This window comes from Anarhichas minor, unplaced genomic scaffold (genome assembly GCF_050575085.1).
Source record: "Anarhichas minor isolate MPS153535 unplaced genomic scaffold, ASM5057508v1 ptg000045l, whole genome shotgun sequence".
Taxonomy (NCBI): Eukaryota; Metazoa; Chordata; class Actinopteri; order Perciformes; family Anarhichadidae; genus Anarhichas; species Anarhichas minor.
The window spans coordinates 9,768,766-9,792,540 of NW_027466491.1; the positions used below are offsets into that span (position 1 = coordinate 9,768,766).

The window sequence follows — 23,775 nt, forward strand, 5'->3', positions numbered from 1 at the left end:
ACGGTCTCCTCTCCTCCTGTTGACGTAGTCCAGCTTCCAGAGTCCAGACCCGCTCAGACCAGGGGGCTGATGCCTTCAAGGGCCGTCGGAAAACACGACGTTTCCAGTCAAACGAACCGAATCGAAACTTCATTCAAGTATCAATACATGCACATAACTTTTGACTTTTGTCTTAAATAAAGTGTCCTGAGCTCAAACATTCATTAAGCCCCTTAATTAACAATGTTAGATGATCAATTAAGTTATTTTAGGACTCATTTCCTTCACATATCCACATTCATCCTTACTTATCCTTACACTAGATGTGAACATTTGAAGTTTTAAACACTATTATGTTATATTATTATAGTTTAATGGGGTATTCTGTATCTTATTATGCTTTCAATCAGGTTGTAAATTGAACTTTATATTGTTTATAGTCATACAGGATTTAATTATTAGGCTGCTGAACCTACAGCCTTTTATTGCCTGTGAAATATGAATTAATAGCTAAAAGTTGACATTTATCCCTTTTAATTTGCATATTCATAAAGGCTAGAATGACTTCTAACATGATTTGAAGTCAGTGTTTCCCTCTTCAGATCATCCAGAACAATTATCTAGTAAAAACTGTGCAAACAATACAGACAAATGTATGAATTAGACAAGATATAGAAATAGTCTCACGGCACTCAACGAGCTTTCTATACAATTATACATAGACTGAATTGTCAGTTGTTAATAAATATAACAATATAGATCAAATAAAACCATATATTTTACTTTTGTTTATGCTGCTGTTTGTTTTATAATAATTAAATAAAAACAGTTAAATGAAAAGTAGTTTCAAATTCTGCTGCCATTGTGATAGAAAAATAAATATAAATACTTTAAATATACTAAAATAATGTTGCTTTTTGAGATACTTCTTGACATTGTGAAGTTGTCATTTTATTTCTTAATTCCCTGATTTTAAATTCCAAACAGTGGAATTATTATCTAGAAATGTGTACCGTGGCCACTAGGGGGCGTCATTTAGCAACACATTGTATATCAGTCGATGTGTTGAGAGTCAAGTGCTGCAGGTTTATTGAGAAATAAAAAAGAAAAGGCTCATTTCACTCAAAACCATTTTTATTGTCATTTCAAGAGTAAAAAAAAATGAGGCACACATAATAATAATAATTTGTGATATATGTTTAAAAAGTCTTGGATATACAGAATGTACACTTACAAACATTAAGAATACAAAATAAATCAACCTTTACTTGTAAAAATCTGGTATTTATGTTGCATTTAAATGTGCATTCATGAGAGCAGTCTGATATGTGTGTATGTGTGTGTGTGTGTGTGTGTGTGTGTGTGTGTGTGTGTGTGTGTGTGTGTGTGTAATGTTCACTGTGTTACGTGCACAGTCACTGTTAACCCTTAATTATCCCACATTTGTGCTGTATTTAAAATATGAAACATTAAGTAAAAGATGGGATATAAGATGTTAAAAAGCCTTTCATTAAACTAGATAAATCTGTGTTTTCTGAGTTCAAACACGGTATAAAAGTAAATAACATTCCATCCTCCAACATTGTTTCAAAGATAAATTATTAGCAGGTTCAAGTACAGACACACGCGTGCAGTAAAAACGAGAGATTTATGAAAAGTACTTGTTGCCGGGTCAAATAACCAAGAAAAACACTCGGTCATTAAGAGAGGAGGAGCTGGAGTAACTGAAGAGGACAAAAAAATGAAATATGTAAAAGAACGAGTTTGTGTAGTGGAGGAAAAAAAACATAAAAAACACCTTCTTGAGATGAATCATATCTTTAAAAAAAACTAAATAAAAAAACACTGAAATTCTTGCAAAACAATTTCTATTTGGCATTTAGTCCGTACAGTACGAAGTCATTTTAAAATCTCATGTAAAAAGCTTAGTGAGTATAATCCACTAGAATAATACAGAAGGGACAATAGCGCCCACAGAGACGCGACGAGTGATTCTAGTAAAAACGTGTTAATAAACAAAATGTTAATAACTTGTTATTTTAATTTGCAGTTTGTTTAATGCAGCACACTGGCTGCTATCGTTTATTGCTATCATTTTCACACTTTAGTACAAATTAAACAAACAGGATATTGTCTGTTAATCGGTGAGCTTTAGCAGGCTAGCTGTTTCTACCTGGATCTAGTCTTTGTGCTAAGCTAAGCTAACGAGCCGCTGTAGCTCCAGATATGAGAGCGGTGTCATAAAACTCTCCGCCAGAGAGGGAATCAGAATATATTTCGTTTGTGATGAAAATCCCAAAACTTAAAGGAAAGGTTTGGATGCCCCGACCCTCACTGGAATACCATTCTGTGATATTTTTTGGGCCACTTGGGGGCAGCAGAACAAACTGAAAACACAACATCTGACGTTGTTTTGTTTAAGCTTTGTTTAAACCGAGTTGTGTTCTTCTTGTAGATCTGTCTTTGTCCTAAATGTTGTAGCTGCTAAATGCGCCGCTTTGTCAGCTACCTATAGTTGTAACTCTCGTCTGTCGGGTAATAATATTAACAATATGTGGGCTGGAAAACAAAACACCAAATTCACTAAAAAACTGCGGAGTTGGAGATAATTTTACATGCAGCCATTAGGTTCACTTTCAGTAGAATATATATATCGATTATAATGCAGCTTTAAGTTTTATGTTTGAGCTCTAAAGAACTGTTTAAATCAACTCTTCCTCAGCCCACAATAACCATTAAACATCTCTGGAGTTAACGGGAGCTCACGCTGGCCGTCTATTGTCCCCGAGGATAAGAAGTTCAGCAAAGCACGAGCGCAGACAGACAGCGGGTTCACGACTTCAGTCTGAGCCGCGACACCCTTCAGTGTTCGTACTAGTGTCACAGAAATACAGCCGATAGAACAGAGCACAGGTGAACGTACACCGCAAATAAAACATCCACCTTCTGCTAAATGTAACTGCTTTCACATTTAACTGAAGCATTTTCTACTCTAACTGTTCGGTCATTTCTTACATTGCTTTAATTTACTAAATACAATTATCTTCTTCAAATGCGATAAATTCTAAATCACAAAAATAAAACTACAAGTGTGGTTGAATGGACACCGTGTGTTCTCGCTGTCTTTGCTTGCCAAATCGAAAAATGCACAAATCTTCAACAAGTTTATCCATTCAACTTGAAAAACAATAACTCTGTACCCGATGAAGAGGCAGTTCAGGTTGGACTTTTTTCTAAATGCAATAAAGTAAACTGGGACAACGTGTTGAAGGTCAAAATAAATAACTTACGGAGCCAGAAGAGGAGTTATATTTAGAGAGAAAACTAAGATATTCTCTGAGATTATAAAAATTATAAAAGTCTGAAATTCTCTGATATTAAAGTCACAAATATTGCCCCCCTCCCCTGGCTCCGTAATGTTTTGTATTTTTAATTCTGTACCTACAATGGCCCCTAATACGCTGTTGTATTCAACAGAGTTGCTTGTTTTCTGTGTGAAAAAAGCAGATTTGGATGTGATTCTGGAATATTTGGTAGTTGGTTGGTTGTAAAATTGGATGCCTCCTCTTTGCTGTTGCATCAGAGACGTCTCCTAATCTTGTCCCAAGGAAATGTTTCCCAAGCACCGGGAGAAGACACACAGGTCGACCTCCTGGTGGTGAATCCAAGTAGGACGAGGAGATTTTAAGGTTTTAATGTCTCCTTTTTGGCATCACAAGTTGCAGAATTCTTTCAAAACAGGCATCGAAAACAGCAGTAAATCCTCGGATGTTGACTTCCTTTGTCGCACTTGTTCAGGAGACATCTTTTAACGATCCAAAAGTTGCAGTTCGGAGACATCGTCCTGATCTTCTCAAACGTCTGACGTGAACGCAGCATCGGGTACAAATATTGAGTGTCAGTTCTGTCAGCTTCCTTCTAAAAATGTAGTAAATACACCAGGGTCTAAAATATAAGATCATATTATCAAAATCCTTTACAGTGAGCGACTGCACGGTGCATTCATGTATGCAGAGCACAGAACCAACATTCAGTTGTTTAAAAAATGACTTTAAATACAAGTTTCTCCCATTCTTATCATTGCATAATACAAGTGCTAAAGATTAACAAAAACTGATACGTGTTGTGCATACGTTTAAAATAAATGTAACAAATATGTATAACAAGATAATTAAAGACTTTTGAAGTGTTTTCGGTTCATAATGATCCTTAAAGGACCTAAAAGTTCAGCTCAATCTAAAACTATCCAATTAAAAACTCTGTCGGTCTAAATGACCACAGATACAGTGAGTGCCGCCGCACTCATTTTAAATACTGCCTTAAAAAACACCTGAAATAAAAACTACATTGTATTTTGAATACACTTCTTATCGGTGGGAGTCCTTGAACTTAAAGCAGAAGTCTGGAGAAATTCTATATTTTTCTTATTGTCGACAAATCCCATTAAAATGGGCGTGTCTGATCTATTCATTAGCATGATCAATTAGCTATTTAGAGACACAGAAATCTATATTTTTAACTAACTCTTAATACTGGTTGCTTAAAAGTCAGTGATCAAAGAATTCCTCCATTGACTCTCTTGATATGTGAATTTACTAATTTCCAATATAAAATCTGGATAAACTGATTTATGAACTGGTGTATCATTTAAATGATATTTGGTGTTTCTACATGTAATTTCTAAAAACAACAAAAAGGCAGTATTTAATTGGCTGAGTGACTGAATGATTCAAGTACAACTGTTTAAATATATCAAGCGGTGATTGATAATGTTTCTGGATCTGTTTATCCAGTGAATTCAAGACACACATGATTGGCTTCACTGGAGTGTTGTAGCGTCTCAGAGGTCCGTCCGCCTCGTTAAGAAAACAACTCTACGTGGAAAAAGAGAGAAAGAAGCAGATCAACCAACTGATCGGTCCTCTAGTGGTCGGGCGTCGCTGAAGGACTCGTGTGTCTACATGTCCGCCCTGACGAATGAAGCGAACATCCCGTCCTCCTGCTCCAGAAGAGTCTCCGGTTTGTCGTACTCCAAAATGTTCCCTCGCTTCATCACGATGACCAGGTCGGCTGTTAGGATGGTGTGGACGCGGTGCTGGGAACACAAAGCAACAGTGACTGTCAGGTAATGTTAATTAAAAAATATATATATATATGGCCATACGATTGAGCCATCAGCTCTTAACGCCTTGTTTTCAGTATTCATTTGTCTTTTTTACAGTTTCAAAATAATGTAATGACTTCCCTGACAGCCCTGTAGTTATTATAAAGGTGTGTCATATAGCTCGTGCGACTGACACTTCCTCCTAAACTTGCTGCAATAAAATAAATACTGAAATAAAGTAATTAAAGTTCCAGACACAGTCCAGATCTAAGATATTAGGATGGGACCTCCGTCTCTTTGCAGATGACGTTACCCTTTCTGTTTCAGAGACTTGTTATTTTAAGGCTAAGCTGCTGGGACCAGTGAGAAGTTTGTTAACGAAAACTATAACTAAGTTTGCTTGGTAACACCCCTTTTTATTTCCATGGCTAAGATGAGACGATGACGAGGCGGCAATAAACACCAACTGTGACGATATCAACATGCAATATTATGGACGAAAAAAGACTTAAATGTAGTTTAAAAAATAAAAATAAAAACTCTTTTTTTATTTTTTAAACTACATTTAAGTCTTATTTTGTGCAGCAGTTGCAGTCCAAATATACACAATATCAAAAATCTAAACCGGTCAACTGTAAGGCAGTAAGGCTTCAGCAGACCCAGACTCTCTGACTCAGCCAGGAGAAGAAGGGAAAACAGAGAAACAGGCGGAAAAAATGGAAGGAAGAGGAAATACCGGGCAGAGCCAAAGTGGTCTGTGCTGATCCGGGTCTACTTGTGAGTCCTCACTAGCACACTGAAGAGGCTGTCCTCCTGTGCTAGCAGGTTGGAACCCGAGTCCTTTTCCACCAAGATCCCCGAGGAGAAGACCAACACCTGCCCGGCGTCCAAGATAGAGGCCACGCGGTGCTGGCGGCAGGACGGAGGGTCAAAGAGGAGGACAGGGGGAAGGATGGAAACATGGGGGGGGGGGGGGGGATGGGAGAGAGAAATGTAGAAAGGGTGGAAGAAAGAGGACAAGACGGTATAACAGAGAGACAGAAAGTCAGAAAAAGGAAAGCAGATAAGTGAAAGAAAAGGCAAAAGAGGATTGACTTCACATTTAGGACCCTAAATGCATCTGTAATATTAACGATATTACATTCTGTGTGGAAGAACAGTCAGTGTGAAAAAGGGGAAAAAGGTGCAGGAAAGGAAAAATATAATGCAAAGGATGCACATGAAGCCACATGTCTGCATCCGGAGCTCGTCAGTATTCTGCTTCAAATAAACCTCGTAGACGCACTTACTGCGATCGTGACGACTGTTCTGTCTGCAAACGCAGTCATCACGACTTTTTGTAAGATATTCTCCTGCAAGGAAGAAAAGAGATATTAAGCGTTATTACGCATTCGTATGTAAAAAGCATTCTGCTGTCGTACGTGGACTATTGTATTGTTGGTTAGTATTATATATTTTATGTAATGAACTTGTTACATTCAACCAAATGAGAAATTAGTAAAAATGAATGACAATGATGAGACTACACAAACCCCAACAAGATCTCTTAAGCATCTGTAGGTGATCTACGGTCTGAGAGAAACACACATCATCTGTCACACGTAAACACGTAAACACACACCGTGGCCATGTCTATGGACGCCGTGGCCTCGTCCATGATGAGGATGCTGCTCTTTCTGACAAAAGCTCGAGCCAGACAGAAGAGCTGCCTCTGACCGACGCTGAAGTTCTCTCCACCTTCGTTCACGACAGCATCTGGACTCAGACAGACACGCATTCAGTTAAACCGTAAAAGTATTAAGCAAATAAATGTATTTTGGTGCATTAAATCCAACTCTATGTTGTGTTTGAGTACCGAGTCCTCCAGGCAGCGCCTTCACCATGTTCTTCAACTGAGCGATCTCCAGCGCCTCCCAGAGCCGATCGTCGGTGCACGTCCTCTCTGGGTCGAGATTAAACCTGCAACGAGGCGGACACGATTTAAACTGGAGTTGGTGTGTTTGTGATGAGAGAAGGTGCCGAGCTGAAGCATAAGTTAATGATGTATTTAGTGTAAGTTATGTTTAGTCAGGGTTAGAGTTATTGTGCATTGAGAGAAGTAGAGTAACAGTGCTTGCATTTAAATGTATTCATTATTGATTTAATGCACCACCCGGTGAGCACGGGACAAACCTGAAGAGACTTATAAAGACTGAACAAACCGGAGGATTTTTTCCACCAACTTGCACGGATTGATTTAGTCTTTGACAGCCAGGAGCTGTTTATTCGCAGTGAATTTAACGCTAAAATAACCAAAAAAGGGATAAAAAAAGCACAGAGTTTGGTGAGATCAGAGGCTGAATAGCCGACGGAGAGAATTGGAGGTCAGTGAACTTTAAGCTAACTTCAGTTAAAAGTGTTTATTTACCTGCATGTCTCCTCAGATAAGACATTAAATTATGCAATTTACCAACTTTACATTCTAAATTGGGAGAAATAGAGAAAATTGAGCAAAAACAGATGAAATATTAGAGTAAAGAATGGACTGCGTGGTTCTATTATTATGTGTCCGTGTCATACAAAGAGGTAATTAAGGTTACTGTTGTTAATTTAACAGCTTAATTCAATTTGTTTATTGTCAACATTAAACTTCTCTTGATTCTGTGCAGCAGAGTCAGAACATAAAATAAACATCTAAGATAACAGTGTGAAACAGTTACTGTCGACCATTCACCCCGAGCTTACGTTCACGTAAACAAGAGCCGGTGGAAACGCCAAGACACACACACACACACACACACACACACACACACACACACACACACACACACACTCACTCACTCACTCACACAATTATGTGGAGCGACATATCTGTCCAAACAAATAGCACATGCTCTTTGTCTTTTATAACAAACAGAGAGTCACTGTATCGTCTGGTAACATAAACACACGGAGGTTGTGAGTGTGTATGTCAGGAGAAGAAGAAGAAGGAGACGGAGGACGACCTCCTCCGTCCGTGACGTCTGTGACAAAAGTCAGATTAGGTCCGAGCCAGAGTTCCCACTGTGGTTTCAACTGCTAACCCCACAGCTGGGACGTTGTGTCGTCATGTGACAAGATGTCTCTCAGGACGGAACAGTTCGTTTTCCTGTTCGTCGGTTGTTCACTTGTTGCTGCAGTTTGGGTTTCTTTGATAAAACTACAGAGATTTATTTAACAAAGAGCGTCTCCAGCAGCACAAACGAACTGGAGTCACTGTTAGTCTGCAGAGCCCCGAAGCCCCGAGACAGTAAGAGCTTTCACACGGTGATACTTCACAAATGTTGGGGTCATTAAAACGGAAACAGAGAAGTTTCGTGCACCTTATGGATCCGCTAAACAACACAGGGTCCTGGAGGATGATGGAGAGTCTGGACCTGAGGGTCTGCAGAGGAAGCTTACAGATGTCGATCCCATCGATGACGATCTTCCCTGCAAACAGGCAAACGTACGCTCACATCAAAAGCACCAACAGAATGTTAAGTATTATTCCATATCTACAGCCCATAAAGGTGCATCCAGACGTAACAGTAGTCGTCAACACCCAAGTGACGCTAAGATTATTTAGCTTGTTTAGCACATTTGTAGCGTTTTTTGGTTGGAATGTGGAGTAATCGTTTCAGCACTACTGCATCTGAAACCTACGACGCTCATTTCTCTTTGAGCTACGACCGTCTGTACTCTAAACAATAAACAATCATAAAACTAAAATGCTTTATCCCGGAGGAGTGGAGCTATTAATGGGAGCAGCCAACACAGATGTCCCGTGCAGAGCTAATACATCACCAGGCTAAATACTTCAATAACACTGCTTTGGCCTTTACATTTACGATTAACTGCCTCCACAGATAAAATATGTGCGACTGTACGACTGACAAACTCTCATCACCACTTAGATAAATATTTATGTTCTGTCGGATACAATGTTGTATTTTTGAGGACAATGAAATCCAGAATGTTCAGTTCAGTCGGGAGAGCGATCACCAGGAACGCCGCTCTGCTTTTATTTCACTGCTTTATAAGGAAATGCTGCCGACACACAAACGTCCTAATTTACTGCTGAATGAAATGTCTGCCCAGCTGTGTGTGTGTGTGTGTGTGTGTGTGTGTGTGTGTGTGTGTGTGTGTGTGTATGGAAAAAGACTGTAATCTCATTTGTGTCCGAATAATCCGTCCGGGCGAAGTCATCTTCACCCAGAGCGAAAACAGAACGATGCGATCACGATTCGCTTTTCTAAATTCAATAAATAAAGAAAGACAGTTTTAGGACTTCGTGACGGCCGTCTTGAAGAAACAAGAGCCGGAGTCTGGAGGCGAATGCACGAAAACGGGCCACGTCATTTGTTATGTCCTTATTTTAATCCTCTGATAGAAGAGTCTACTTCAGGTCCTCTCGTCAGGTATTCAACGCACACAGAGAACAAAACGAGACCTGCACCAGTGTTTAGAATGAGCTGAAAAGAAAGGAGGGACGTTTAAATAAACATTATTTTCCAGCATAAACGTGCAATACTTTACTATAACGTTTAGAGATGATGCAGAACATCTTTTAAAGTGAATCTATTTGACTAATTTACCTCCAGTAGTGATTTAGTTTGACCAAAACCCATTGAGATTCCTGCTGTTAGATCACCTCAGCCTGCTGTGTTTGGGTTCAGACAGCGTCACATGTTTGTGTAAATGTCATGTTTCATTGTCTACGTTTAGGAAGATCTGCTCTGGTGGTTCCAAACCTCTTTGCCTCCTGATCCTGTTCAAATGAGGCTGATTTATTCTAATATCTTTCAACAAAACTCTTCGTTGTGACGCCAGCACACATTCATTTGCATAAAGCTTAGCGGTTGAGTCGGTTGCAGGTTTGGGAATAAATCACAGTATCGTATATTTGAATATATTTCTTACTTTTATTGTGACGGTCTGAAAAAGACGCTAAATGTATCGCTAGTAGTAAAAACGGCAAGGGATGCATACAGGATCACGTGATCATCTCTGTAACTGTTTAAGAACATATAAGTGCCCTGAAGTGTCTTCTTTATCTCATAAGTGGATCACAGGAAGTGCTCGAGAAGGAACAAGACAATTCAAAGACAAAACGAGTTGGTTTTTTTGGGGTAAAGTAGAACTGAAGGTCAAGAACTCCTCAAGAAAAACAAACCCGGAGGGAAATCTTTCTCGGCAAAGCTCCCAAACATTATCTTAAGAATCACTCCCTTTAATGAGACATAAGCATACTCGACAAAGAAAGAGCGAAGCAGATGAAAGAAGTGGGAAAAGAAAACTCTCTCTCTCTCTCTCTCTCTCAGACCCACCTTCAAACATGTCCACCATGTTGAAAAAGGCCAGCGACAGAGAGGACTTCCCGCTGCCAGTGCGACCGCAGATCCCCACCTACGACGGGAGGAGCAGGTGAGACAGGCAATAAGCTTCACTGTGACACCGCCGTGAGACATCGGACACCTGTGTGCCAACAGAGCGGCAGCTACACGCCGAGTGTGGACACCCGAGTGTCACTTCACAGCTTAACGGAGACACTCGAGTGCGACTTCAAAGAAAAAGTCCACTTTTCTCCCAGTTTTCTTATTAGCCGTCCGTTCCAGACTGCACTGAAAAGAATATCAACACACAACATTACTCTCCATCGTTCACGGCTTCGTGCTAATTACCTTCTGGCCCGGCTCGATGTACATGTTGACGTGTTTGAGCACCGGTTTGAGCATTGGATCGTAGCGCACACACAGGTCCTGGATCTTTATCTCGCCGTCCTGGGGCCAGTTCTCGGGCACCTGAGAGGCGTCTGCAGGGACAGAAACACACACCGGGTTCATCACTGAGAGACACACAGACCACTGACTGTTAGTCTACGTTCATAGTTCGGCTCAAAGGATTCTTTTGGTTTCTTCCTCCCTATTTTCTTTTCTTACTTTTATCAATTAGCTGGAAGCTTCCATGATGTCAGAGAGAAAGAACGTTTCTGTTCTCTGACACTCAGAGATTATTTACTGTAAGTCACAGAGATGGGAAATCCACTTCACCTTTTTAAATATTTCAATCTGTGAAGATAAAGTGCGAGTCTCTCTTTTACTTTCTTCTTTTCTTTGTTGTTTTTTTCTCAGCCATCCTTCAAACTCAGGAATTTCTTTGGTTATGTTTCCCAAAATAGCCGCTCTGTCTCGTTTAAAGAAAGAAAGATTTTGATTTGTTTGGATTTGACTTGTTTCGGTTAGTTATCAGTAAACTGATCGGCACTACGCCGAAATAAAATAGAAGTTGAACAATAAAAAAGTCTCTATGTCGTGTTATCAGAGTCCTGTCAGGAAAGAATCCCAGCATGTCCCATAAACCCAAAATACAACTTCTGGACTCTTAAGCAAAAGATAAAACTGTTATACACACACACACACACACACACACACACACACACACACACACACACACACACACACACACACACACACACACACACACACACACACACACACACACACACACACACACACACACACACACTTTGAGATCTTGTGTGAGTATAATTTGTGATTTAATGTCTAAATGTGTGTGTGCACGTTTAACTTCTAAACTACTTACTTCATCTCTTATACTGCAGTTTGTTTAACTGATGCTTGTGGAAGGTTACCGGGGTTTTAGCAGACGTATTAGAACATGAAGGAATGAGGTCTTTCACAATGTTTTGGCTTCGTTTTACTGTCTGAGTTATTAATTCTGACAAGTGAATAATAACCAAACGATGTGGTTCTCTTCTTATCATTTGGTCAAAACCCAGTGAGATGCTGAATTTTCACAAGTTCTGCCAAGTCGGGTCATTTGTCTGAGACGACTTCAGGATTTAAAGGGACAGTTCACCCCCCAAAAAAAATCAAAAACTCAGTTACCCATAGTTCCCTCGTAGTTCTCCGACTCGGTGCCCAGGAAGCTGTTGACCTTCTTCACGGCGGCCATCTGGACCTCCAGGTCTGCGAGGTTCCTCACAACCCAGTTCAGGTAGTTGGTGACCTACAGAGGGACACGCAAACCGAAATATACAGTATTATACCTTTAAACCAACCAGCAGTCCTTTTTCGACCTGTAATTGATTCATTTTCTTTCCATGTAAATTGAATTTCCTATTTTATTAATCTAACGTCGAGCACTCGTCGATGTGCCAGAACCACAAAACACAACTGGTTTAAATTGGGTCAGTTTGTGGCACACACCATGTAAGCACGACTATGACCTGAAATCAAGTATCTTAAAAGCCATTTAAAGCCTCATAATTACGGGTTTGTTATTTTCAGTTGCTAAAAAAAGGTGACTTTAAATGTCCTTTAAAAGTACAACAAATGACATCAGTCTAGAGAGGTACAACTAGTGAGACGTAGGAAAGGTAGACGTCGGTGCAGGAACGGTTGAAGCTATGTGTGATAGAACATCAGAGCAGAGGGCTCACCGTGAGGGCGTACGTGAGTCCGAGGCCCACGAGGCCTCCAGAAGCCAAACCGATGCTCGGGAACCAGATGGAGGCTCCTGCTGCTGCCAGCACGATCACTGCTCCGAGGTAGTCCTGCAAAGAGAAGGAGAGGACGTGTTCGCTTATAGAAACATAATCATCCGGCCACGTGAGAGAGAATTTATTCAGGAAACAGTTTCTCACCGTTCGGACCTCCAGCCAGCGGTTGGCAGCGGACAGGAACAGGTAGGCCGTGTTGTTGGTGTCCGTCAGCTCCAGCATACGTTGTTTGAATCGAGCCTCGTGTCTGAAACACACATAAAGCATAACACACTCAAAAACTTCCTCCTATCTAAAACATGCAAAGCTGTTGGCGTTTGCGTTCGGCTGCTGAAACAGTATAAGTACACACACCACATGTGATAGTGGACAAACGTGCAAACAGGAAGTATGAAGGTTTTCATCATCGTCTGCATTCTGAACCAGACTTGGTTTGGAGGGAGACCAGTGGATCATAATAATGGGAACCATCCCATGATTGCCAAGAATCTGTCTAAAACACCAGATTCACTGTTTCTGTGTGCGTGTATGTGTGTGTGTGTGTGTGTGGGTGTGTGTCTCTCAGTGTTTGTATATTTGTGTGTGAGGAAGTCCTCGGGGAGGAGAGGAGAAAAACAGCGTGAGAGCTGTTTAATGTTGGATTACAGCGACGATGGGAACGAGAGTGGAGACAGAAATACAAAGAGATACTGATGCTGCTGATTCCACCAATAAGACCACAAGTACAACGCAGGCTGGAGAAGTAAAAGTACAACGACGAACACTAATAGTACTGCTACAAAGAGAAGTACTGCTAACATCATTATACTGCAGCTACTATCACTTACATATATCCTCATCATGTATTATTAATCAATTATAAAAGTGTCTACAGCTGAAATACGTCCAGTGAAGACAGGGTGTAAGTGTGTGTGTGTGTGTGTGTGTGTGTGTGTGTGTGTGTGTGTGTGTTGTACCTGAATGCTCTTATTGTGGTGAGACCTTCAGCGGTCTCAGAGAAGTGGCAGAGCAGAGGAAGCTGTGTGGAGTCATCCAGGTCCTGGAGGTCCCTGAGAGGGAGAGACAGAAAGTATTCAGTGTTTCAGTGTATATGTACTTATTTATGTACGCACGGACATGTATTACACACTTAATGATAACTGTAATGACTCACTTAGAGGCCACCCGGAAGTACTTCTGGATGAAGTAGAAGGCCACCGCCAGGGGAACCAAGGCGATGAGGAAAGCCGGAGTGATGGAGGAAATGACCCCGATGGCCGACAGACAGAGCAGCGTGGACCTCGTCAGGGACTCCAGCGTTGGAGGAATGTGCTGAGAGAATAACAGAGAGGGAAGTCAGATTTTAATTCATGTTCTTCTTCTTCTTCTTCTCGGTAATCGTCACGTTGGCTCTGCTCACCTGGTCGATGATGTTGGTGTCAGCGGAGAATCTGTTGAGGATCTGCCCCAGAGGAGTGATGTCAAAGAACCTGAGAGAAATGCATCAAATTACCTCTTAATCACATTTCAGATGTTTTTCTCAGCTCTGACATTTAATAATAAAAGGTCATATAACTTACCAGGCTGAGTAGTTTTATCTCTAATTTCTATTTTAAATTGCTGTGAAAATATCTCCTGGATTTACTCAAGTTTCTCACCAAAAACTACATTTAACAAGATGACATTTGACCGTATCTGGACTGAGGAGGAGTGACGTAGAGACGCCGTATACGTCTCTGGTAGAGACCTGTCAATCACCGTGTAGCCCCGCCCTAAAGCATCCCCTGCTTTAAGGTCTGTTTGACTCTAAATGGACCATAATGTACTAAATGAACATCATGCTGTATTGAAGAAGACTTGAAACTAGAGATTGAGACCATAAACTCATGTTTACAATGTTTACTGAGGTAATAAATCAAGAGAGAAGTAGAGTCAGAGTCGCCCAATGCTCATTTTTTACAGAGTAGAGCTTGAACGCATCATGCAAGTCAACGCAACCTCAGTGAACTTTAGCTGTGAATTACAATATATAATAACTGTCTGATTACGTTAGTAGTTCCAGATGTTTTTAAGGTTCTTCCTCCAAGACTTTTTGATTTTGGACTTGCAGTTGTGACTTTATGTCTTCTTCACTCCCCCGACACATGCGGCACAGACCTGCACACACGTGTGTAAATGTGACCGTACTTGGTTCACTGTGGTTAATTACTGACGGCGTCGGAAAAAACACACTCAGCCGGCACAGAGAGAGAGGACGAGCTCAGAAAACCAGGTCAAGTGCAGAGTGTTTCCTTAGAGACGGGACTTGTCTCGTCCCCTTTAAAGCTCCCTGTGTCAACAATTTTACCCCAAAACACTATTCTACCACATGTGAGAGGATGAAGAGCACGAGTGTGTGTGTGTGGACGTGTTCTGGCCGTGTGTGTGTGTGTGTGTGTGTGTGTGTGTGTGTGTGTGCACCTGATGGGAGCGTGGATGATCTTGTTGAGCAGGTTGTGGTGCAGGTTGGTGGCTGCAGATAGACCCAGAAACTCCACAGTGAGAGAGGTGATGAGGCACAACGTGATGCCAGCCGCACACAGGGTGGTAAACACCAGCAGGTAGTGGTAGTCGTCCTGTGGGTCACACGCACACACACACACACACACACACACACACACACACACACACAGTCAAACAATACAACGTGCAAACATTTTTCTTAAACTTTAAAAAGCCTGTATGAGGAAATCCCTCGTCGGAGACTACATACCTTGGCGGGATCTGTGCCGTTGCCGAAGGTCTCGTTGCCGATGGTCCCGTTGCCGATGGTCTCGTTGGTTTTGGAGGTCCAGATTGCCAACCAGTAGTCGATTGCAACAATGACGGAGTGCTTGAGAAGCTTGGAGGACACCATCAGGAAGACCATGAAGAACCCACCGGAGGACATGTAACACCAGCACACCTGAGGAGAAGAAGAGATCACAACAGACGGATGAACGGACGGCAGATTCAACATGTAGCTGCACGAATATTAAGAAGTGATGTCACTGATACTGCAGATTATTGATTCATCTTTATTTGTAGCTGTTTTCACTTTGTGTGTTTGCTGTTTGCCAGGTGTTTATATGTCTGTGGACAGAAGCTGCATTCTCTCTAGTGTCCACCAGGGGGCGACTCCTCTGGGTGTATAGAAGTCTATGAGAAAATGACTCTACTTCTCTCTTGATTTATTACCTCAGTAAACATTGTAAACATGAGTTTATGGTCTCAATCTCTAGTTTCAAGTCTTCTTCAATACAGCATGATGTTCATTTAGTACATTATGGTCCATTTAGAGTCAAACAGACCATAAAGCAGGGGATGCTTTAGGGCGGGGCTACACGGTGATTGACAGTGATTACCCTCCATGGGATCTTTGATCTTCTGTTAGTGGTTGTTGACATGTTGTCGTCGTCTTCTTCCTCCTCTTCTTCCTCTGATAGGACAAGAATCAAGTATTAAATATGACATGTGATTCAATCAAACATTTAATCTCTTTTTAACAAGTTTTACCTTCTAAACCTTAAAATAAGAGTAATTAATTAAGTAATTAAGTCTTACCCTAAAATATATATATATATATATAAATAGAGGTGAATCCGTTACCTTCGTCCTCATCGTCCATTTGGTTCTTGGCCTCTCTGGAGTAGAACGCTCTCCTCAGTGTTTTCCTCTCCAGTGTGGTTTGACTGTCCTGCTGTATGTCCTGCATACAGAGACACAATAGAAACATGAATGTAGAGAGCTTGATGTCTCCAGATTTGGAGGAGCTGCTGTTGTTTGTATCTTAAGTTGGAAGCATTACCTTCTCCAGCCCGTGGTCTTGTCTGTTCATCAGGGTCTTCCAGTGTTCATAAAGCTCGATGTCATGAGTCTGGATGTCTTTCAGAGTTCCCTCTCTCAGCACAGAGCCGTCCTTCATCGCTATAATCTGGAAAAGACACACAAAGAAAAGAAAGAAGTTGAAACTACTGCACATGATCCATAGAATAGAAGAGTCATGTATTTGAGGTGTTCTGACCCAGTCTGCATGTATGAGGTACTGCAGTTTATGGGTGACCAGGACGACCGTCCGTTTATCATCCTGCAGGAACTTGAGGATTCCTTCCTGCATCAGGTGATCGCTGAGGTGGATGTCCAGCGCTGAGAAGGGATCGTCCTACAAGACAGAGAAGAAGAACGGCGAGTTTTAAAGTGTGAATGAAGCAGATTTATAACGCCATCAACAAGAATAAACAAGAGGACTTCCTCTTCCTCCCTGCAGTATTAATAGACTTGTTTTATTGAAGAGCTGCTAACAAAGCTCTGCTAATTCAGTGATGAACACGTTCTCCTACACATTAAAGGTCATTTTGTTCTATAAAAGCTTTTACTTTGAAGCAGCAGAATCAGGAGACGTTGGGTTTTCCTCCTCAGTAGAGGAACTCCCGTGTGGGATGAAGATGATGAAGACTCACTGAGATCTCACCTCGGCATGTCTACTGTTTATCGACTATTAGGGTCTTGTCGCTTTCTTTTGATCTCATTGGTTGAAGCGATTGACAGATGGTTCATCCAATCACTTTCTCCAAACGGTTTCCAATGACGTCTTCTCGTGTGGGTCTATGTAACAAATTCATGTAGCTTAGAAACACCAGGAGCATCAAGTTCTTCTTCAGATTCTTTGGAGGAAATCAGGAACCTTTGGAGACTAATGTGTCCCTGTGCGGAAATATCGCAAAATGTATTGAACAGGTTTTTGTACTTTTCTAGTACTAAGATGGTTTTCAGAGCAGCAGCAATGAAAAATAAACCTGTTTTTTTATTTAAAAATATTAAGAACTGTTGAGGAACAAAACAGACTCTGATGGAAAACCCACAAAAGAACTACCAGAACCTTGAGGTGAACCCTGTTTATTGAGAATAAAACATCTCCATGTCTCTGCTCAGCCTCAGTCAGCATCATCGGTTCATCACGAGACGTTGACGTGACTCGTGAGAACGTAAATCTCCGTGTCGTTCCCTGAACGTCTCTCTCGCTGGGTGGCTTCGTGCTATAGAGCGTTGTGCTCCGGTTGTGATAATTGGATGTGTTTTATAATGATGCATAATTCAATCCTGAGATCAGATATGAGAAACCCAAGCAGCTGTACTTTTGATAGTGAAATAATGTTAATTAAAGAAAAACATCCCCTCCTCGTTAGAGTTCTCACTCCAGACACGATGAGCGGATAACAGAATAACACTGAGTGCTTTTAGTGAGGAACGTACGCTTGCTCACCAATTAAAGCTCGAGGTGGCAACAGGAAATGATGCAACCGCTCGGAAAGATAAACACATGACGGCAGAGCGGAGAGACAGACGCCTCCTCATCCCAACGGCCGACACGAACTATGTGTCGTATCGTACAATCAGTCGTAAAGAAGTGTAGGGGTAGGATACGAAGACAAGGGTGTCACTGTCTGCTGGACGTTAATCTAATTCAGCTATGCACGACAACGCTGTTCATACAGAAAGTATTTAATGTGCTCTGGAATAATAACGATAATTCAACACTCAATACAAACACCAGTCCGTTCTTCTTATGTGAAACAGAAAAACAGTGTTTGAGGACGTTTTTTAAGAGGTTTTGCTCACCAAGAAGACGATGTTGGTGTTCTGGTAGAGAGCTCTGGCCACACAGATTCTCTGTCTCTGACCTCCACTCAGGTTGATGCCCTGAATCACAGAAGCACAAAAATAAATGTTAGTACAGCACCAAAGCTATGGCCGTGCCGAATAGTTCTTACCTTCATTCATAACGTTGAACATTGTTTTTAAACCGCTGTAATTCATCACAGTTGCAGAGAAAGATTATAATTAGATTCCAGCCGTGGCTGTGAGGATTCAAACATTTCCAATAAAAAACACACCGGCGACGGAGCGAATAAACGACACAAAAATGCAAAACACTTGTCGGCAAATATGATATATCTCAGGCTTTTATTGTGAAAGGGGAGAACGGTAGGAGTGGATCTGGTCTGTGCTGCTTTTGTCAAGATTGTAAAGAGTAATAAAGTTTGCCGTCTTGGTTTCGGACTACAGAGCCTTCGTGTTGTTTCATTGATGCCTTTATTCGCAGAGTGAAAGCTCAGAATTGATCAAATCATTTAAAGAGAATAACAAGATTAGACTGAGGTATGAAGAGAGTGCATGCTGGAGATGCAACATAATTATCTCTAGGGGAGGATCGGTTGACTTAATAAAAAAAGACTAACTCATTTAATATGATCACGTTATTCGAAGCTTCATTCAAAAACCTCAATAGGAGCTTTGAATGTAAATAATGAAAACGTGTCCGTACCCTCTCTCCAATCTCCGTCTGGTCTCCAAAGGGCAGCAGGTCGATGTCCGGCTGCAGAGAGCAGGCGTCTATCACGGCCTTGTACCTGAAAAACACAGCATCGTGACAGATGAGGACACATCTGGATGTCTTCCTGCTTCCTGCAGCATCACCGAAGTTTAAAGCTTTCCTAAAATAATACAAACTCACTCCTGAATTTGGCAGTAATTGTGTGTTGTTGTTGTTCTTTACCTCTGTTTATTGAAAGGGCTTCCAAAGGTGATGTTTTCCTCCACTGTAGCGTTGAGCAGCCAGGACTTCTGGGTAGCGTAGGCCACCGAGTATCTGTTCTTGCTGCGTGCATCATGGGAAACAGAGGCAAACAGAGGAATTAGTACTACAAGTCCTGTCTTCATAAAGCTGTAGAGAGCAGGAGTACTGGTCCATTTCCTGCAGTGATACGCCATCATATTCATGTGACAAGGTGTTTAACATAAATACATAACAAGGACGTGTTGTTGGTCTATCAGATAAGGAATCTATAGATTAGATTAGACTGAGATATGAAGCTACTGTCTGATGAAGATAGTACAATAGTACATTAAGTGCAGATCTGAATAATAATAGTCTCTCCACAGTCACATGAATGTTACTATACCTGCACTCTTTTTTATTATTCAGTTTTGTGTGCTGCTTTTATGTGCTGTAGCTGTTTATTCGTGTCAACATCTATTTCCTCTTTCAGTATTTCTACCCATCACCTCCATCCTGAAACATGACAAGAGTCACACGATACCGAGAGGCTCCGACTTCCATCCGTTGCTTGAAAACTATTTATGAGGAGAGCTGATATCAGATCAGTACTCCTGTTCTAACCAGCTTTATAAATGAGACACCCAAACATTAAAAAAAAAAGGGAGGACGAGAGCGAGGATCATATCAAACTCCACCACAACACGAGGAATAATTTGTCAGAAATGAAGGAGAAAAATGGATCGGGTTAATGATGAGCTGCAAAATCAACAACAACACGAGCAGCACAAACACGAATACAAAACACCAACAAGTAGAAACAATACGACAACAACTGCAGCGCTCTGCTGGGAGTCGGATGTGATGAGAACCTGCTGAGACTCTCAGCTGTTCTTTAGATCTTAAAGTATTCTAACGTGTAAAATAAGATTGTTATGCAAACTGTTATTTTGTATTTGACATTTCCCTTTAATCCAGAATGAATTGTTTTATCCTTTATCACTTCAATAAGAAACACAAACCGTAAAACCACTAATTAACATTATTATTAAAGAGTTGTTTCACATCTGAGCGAACAACTACAGACATAGAGAAATAAAGAAGACAAATGTGTTCATGAGGAGCAAACAATAAAATGCATAAACTCTTTCTTTCACAGTGTAATATGTATTATTATATAAAAATACCTGCATGTGTCATGCATGTTTGTATTTCCCCCAGTCAAAAAGTAAAGAATACAAAGTATAAAAACATATTTGAGGTGTATATATCTCTATCTATTGGTGTGTATAAATAACACGTCTTTATTAGCAGAGCGTGTTTGTTTGACTCCCAGCATTAAAAGCACAAAAATGGGATCAGAGGACGCAAAGAAAACAAAAATCATCTCAACGGGAGAAGAAGAGCGATGAGCAGAAGATACTCTAAAGGCTGAAGCAGTCGTTCCTGAACACACACACACACACACACACACACACACACACACACACACACACACACACACACACACACACACATACAAGAAGAAGTTACAACAATGAAGGAAAGATGAAGACCTACAGTGGTAAAAACATGTTGGCTTTTTTATGATTTAGCCACAATATTAATAATAATAAATGATAATTGTCCTTTTATTTTGGAGGGGTTGCATTGCCTTCCTGTTTTCTTTTCCAAGATCGCCCGACACATTTTGGAGTTCGTCATCTCTTTTTCTGACTTACAGAGGAGTAACATTCTTCATACATTCTGTATAAAGACTAAAAAATCTTTTTTTATTCTGTTTATTATTTTACTTTCCTCTTATTTTGAAATGTATGCATTATACATTCTTTTAATCGTTACATTTTTGTTTTTTAAAGCGTTTTGAGCTGCATTTTGTGTATGAAATAGGTGCTATATGAATAGTTTATTGTATTGCATATTCATTATTCATATTATTATACTTTTTATAATAAGCATAATATTAGTAAAGGTAAAAAATTAAATACCATGTACCCTGGAAAAACCCAGAAAACTACAAAAACTACTTATATACTACTATAAGAGTGCTAATGTAGTCTGTATGTGTGTGTCCATGAACAACACAGCCTGAAATACTGCAAGACAGAACTTTGAGTGCAGAACTTTCTTCTGACGGAGTAAAGACGGAGGAAATGGAGTTAAATCAGATGGGGGGGGGGGGGGGGGGGGGGATCACTGCAGGTCTGAAACAGGAAGCAGGAGACGGGAGGAAGAAGGTCTACCTCCTGATGTCTTCGTCACACTCCTCCGTCCCTGACCAACTGTCAAAGTCACGTCACTGTGTTAGAACGAGTGTACGGCAATCAACTGTGTGTATGTTTGAGTTCACGAGTGGAAGTATGTCATAAAACACGGAGAGAGACACAGGAAACATGGAAAGAGAGGACAGAGGGAGGAAGACAGATGTGTTTTCATGCCAAAACACCAGATAATGAAGATGTCTCTCCCTGCCAGCTGTTAATCAAATGAACCCTCCCACCCAGAAAAGAGGAGCCGTGTAAGTGATGCGGTCACTGTCTGTCTGTGGTAATTAGGTTTAGTGGCTTCTTCGACATCGTCTCATATTTCATGAGCACGAGGGTGTGTGTGATAATTAAGCCCGGGGTTAAAAGGATTAAATACATTCAGTAGGCCTTCACAGAGTCTTGAGATATTTAGATTTTAAACAGAAATAAAAACATGTACGCTGTGCAGCTCTTGCGGTAAACCTCTGGGTGTATTCCTGACTATTAAAGTGCTTTGGGCCTGTGTCCACACAGCGCCTTTCTTCTGACTCTTTCCATCAGTTCTGGGTTATTATGCTGCACTTCCCTGCTGGCAATACAAGCGCATTAAGCTACTTAAACGTGACGTAAGGCCCCGTTAATGAGACAAATGGATGAAGAGTAAATATGAATGTTTACAGTCGGTGTAAATGATTATGTTTCAGAGAGAAGGGACCAGAGAGAAAGTACCTGATGTTCCCCTCGTGGACCGGCTCATAATCAGGCAGCCTGATACGGCAAGAAGGCAGGAGGTAAAGAGAAAGAAACCACACACACACACACACACACACACACACATATATATGTGTGTGCAGTCACATAAACAGAGGCACAGATGTGCAAACACACACACTGCAAAGGTTAGTGTGCAGCCCTGGAATGTAAACTACAGACAAAGCAGAGACGTCTGACAGACATTCAGACTTCCTGTGAGAAAGAAATGTAACCGAAACTGAAAGTCTGGAAAGAAAAAATGGGACCAAAATGTCTCAATCTAGTTTCTACGGATGTCCTGTGCTTAAGACTTAAAAACAGGACTTTAAGTATCTGTTGTTGTAATACTCATTCTGGCCACAAGGAGCTGAAGCGCACCACCAACACCTACGTCTTAACTAGGACTTACACACTATATACGTACATTGCGTTTAGCGTTCTTGGAGAAATTTAGGGTTTTTTCCACCTGATTCACAGATGAAAAATAACAACATAACTAACCGATGGAGGCAGCGGTAGACCAGCAACTAACGTGTTCTGAGAGGTGAAATGAGCAAAGACAACAACTAAACATCTGAACTATCCCTTTAAAGACACACGTTACCGTTGTATTATCCTCTAATCGTGTGGGGTAAACACACAATAAAAGGTAATAAATCTACTGTTCATGTCGACGCCCACAGCTGGTTCGGGTCTTTAGTAATATCAGAGAAGATTGTTGCACATGAAATACTTTGCTCCACAAAGTGTTGTCGTGATGTCTTACTTGCTCCAGAAGACTCTTCCGTCGATGTTCTGCATCTCGCCCAGCATGGCCAGCAGCAGGGAGGATTTCCCACAACCCACCTGGCCCACAATCATAGTCAGCTGACCTGAACAGAGAGAAAAGGTTGAGAACGACGTCGTCGGCGTCGTCTTCTTTATAAAATACATATCGCAGAGTTTGAGAACTTCCTGGTTTGGGTCCCCCTGATATCTAATCCTTATACAGAAGATTCAAACTTGACTTATTATCTATAATCTTGTAATTTGTAAGTGTTGCATGCATGCTTGTAAAAACACAATGCATGATAATGTCGTACTGAAATGAATATGATAACTTGATAAATGCACATTGGGGTCGTGAGAATTTCCTTTTTTATCTAAAAGTGGGGTCACGGGTCAGAAAAGGTTGAGTAACCCCGATACAGACTGATGTCTCTCTACAACAACACAACGCTGACTAATCGTTCTGGTAAAACACGAAGGTTTGAGGTGGAAAAAAGTCCTTCGTTCCACTTCACACACTCAAGATAAGCACAAACAGATTCCTGATGTTGGTTCTTAAAGAAAACAAACACACACATACAAATCCTTGAAATTCAATCCCTCGAATGACTTCACTCCTTCACATTCCTGTTTCCCCTAAATTTAACCATCAGCACTGCAGCTCGAACACAAGTCCGCACTCTAAAATAGTCCCTTGAAGACGTCAGAAACAGCCAAAAAAGACTTGATTCACAAACAGAAACAAACAAACTACTCTCACTTTAAGTAACACCAGAACTTTGCAGAACAAATCCTGTTTGTCTGAGCAGAAGCATGACTGTGATAGTTAACTCTGTCATTCACTCCCCAG

At 41.0% G+C, this 23,775-nt stretch overlaps 1 protein-coding gene across 1 annotated transcript in view; it reads right to left on the reverse strand.

Moving 5' to 3' along the window:
* Positions 1-1,608: 1,608 nt before the first annotated feature.
* abcc9 (ATP-binding cassette, sub-family C (CFTR/MRP), member 9) overlaps positions 1,609-23,775 on the reverse strand; it is a 40,413-nt gene continuing 18,246 nt past the window's right edge. The window contains exons 20-43 of the mRNA XM_076111691.1: positions 22,924-23,029; positions 22,134-22,172; positions 19,159-19,260; positions 18,928-19,012; positions 18,222-18,302; positions 16,627-16,764; positions 16,411-16,536; positions 16,212-16,311; positions 15,968-16,041; positions 15,337-15,528; positions 15,045-15,199; positions 14,005-14,074; positions 13,759-13,916; positions 13,562-13,654; positions 12,750-12,852; positions 12,546-12,659; positions 11,992-12,112; positions 10,765-10,895; positions 10,411-10,489; positions 8,425-8,533; positions 6,939-7,042; positions 6,705-6,838; positions 6,373-6,435; positions 1,609-5,074 (exon numbers count right to left, since the gene is read on the reverse strand). Of these exons, the coding sequence (XP_075967806.1) occupies positions 4,937-5,074; positions 6,373-6,435; positions 6,705-6,838; positions 6,939-7,042; positions 8,425-8,533; positions 10,411-10,489; positions 10,765-10,895; positions 11,992-12,112; positions 12,546-12,659; positions 12,750-12,852; positions 13,562-13,654; positions 13,759-13,916; positions 14,005-14,074; positions 15,045-15,199; positions 15,337-15,528; positions 15,968-16,041; positions 16,212-16,311; positions 16,411-16,536; positions 16,627-16,764; positions 18,222-18,302; positions 18,928-19,012; positions 19,159-19,260; positions 22,134-22,172; positions 22,924-23,029 (2,615 nt within the window). The 3' untranslated portion in view covers positions 1,609-4,936. The remainder of the gene's footprint in view (positions 5,075-6,372; positions 6,436-6,704; positions 6,839-6,938; positions 7,043-8,424; positions 8,534-10,410; positions 10,490-10,764; positions 10,896-11,991; positions 12,113-12,545; positions 12,660-12,749; positions 12,853-13,561; positions 13,655-13,758; positions 13,917-14,004; positions 14,075-15,044; positions 15,200-15,336; positions 15,529-15,967; positions 16,042-16,211; positions 16,312-16,410; positions 16,537-16,626; positions 16,765-18,221; positions 18,303-18,927; positions 19,013-19,158; positions 19,261-22,133; positions 22,173-22,923; positions 23,030-23,775) is intronic.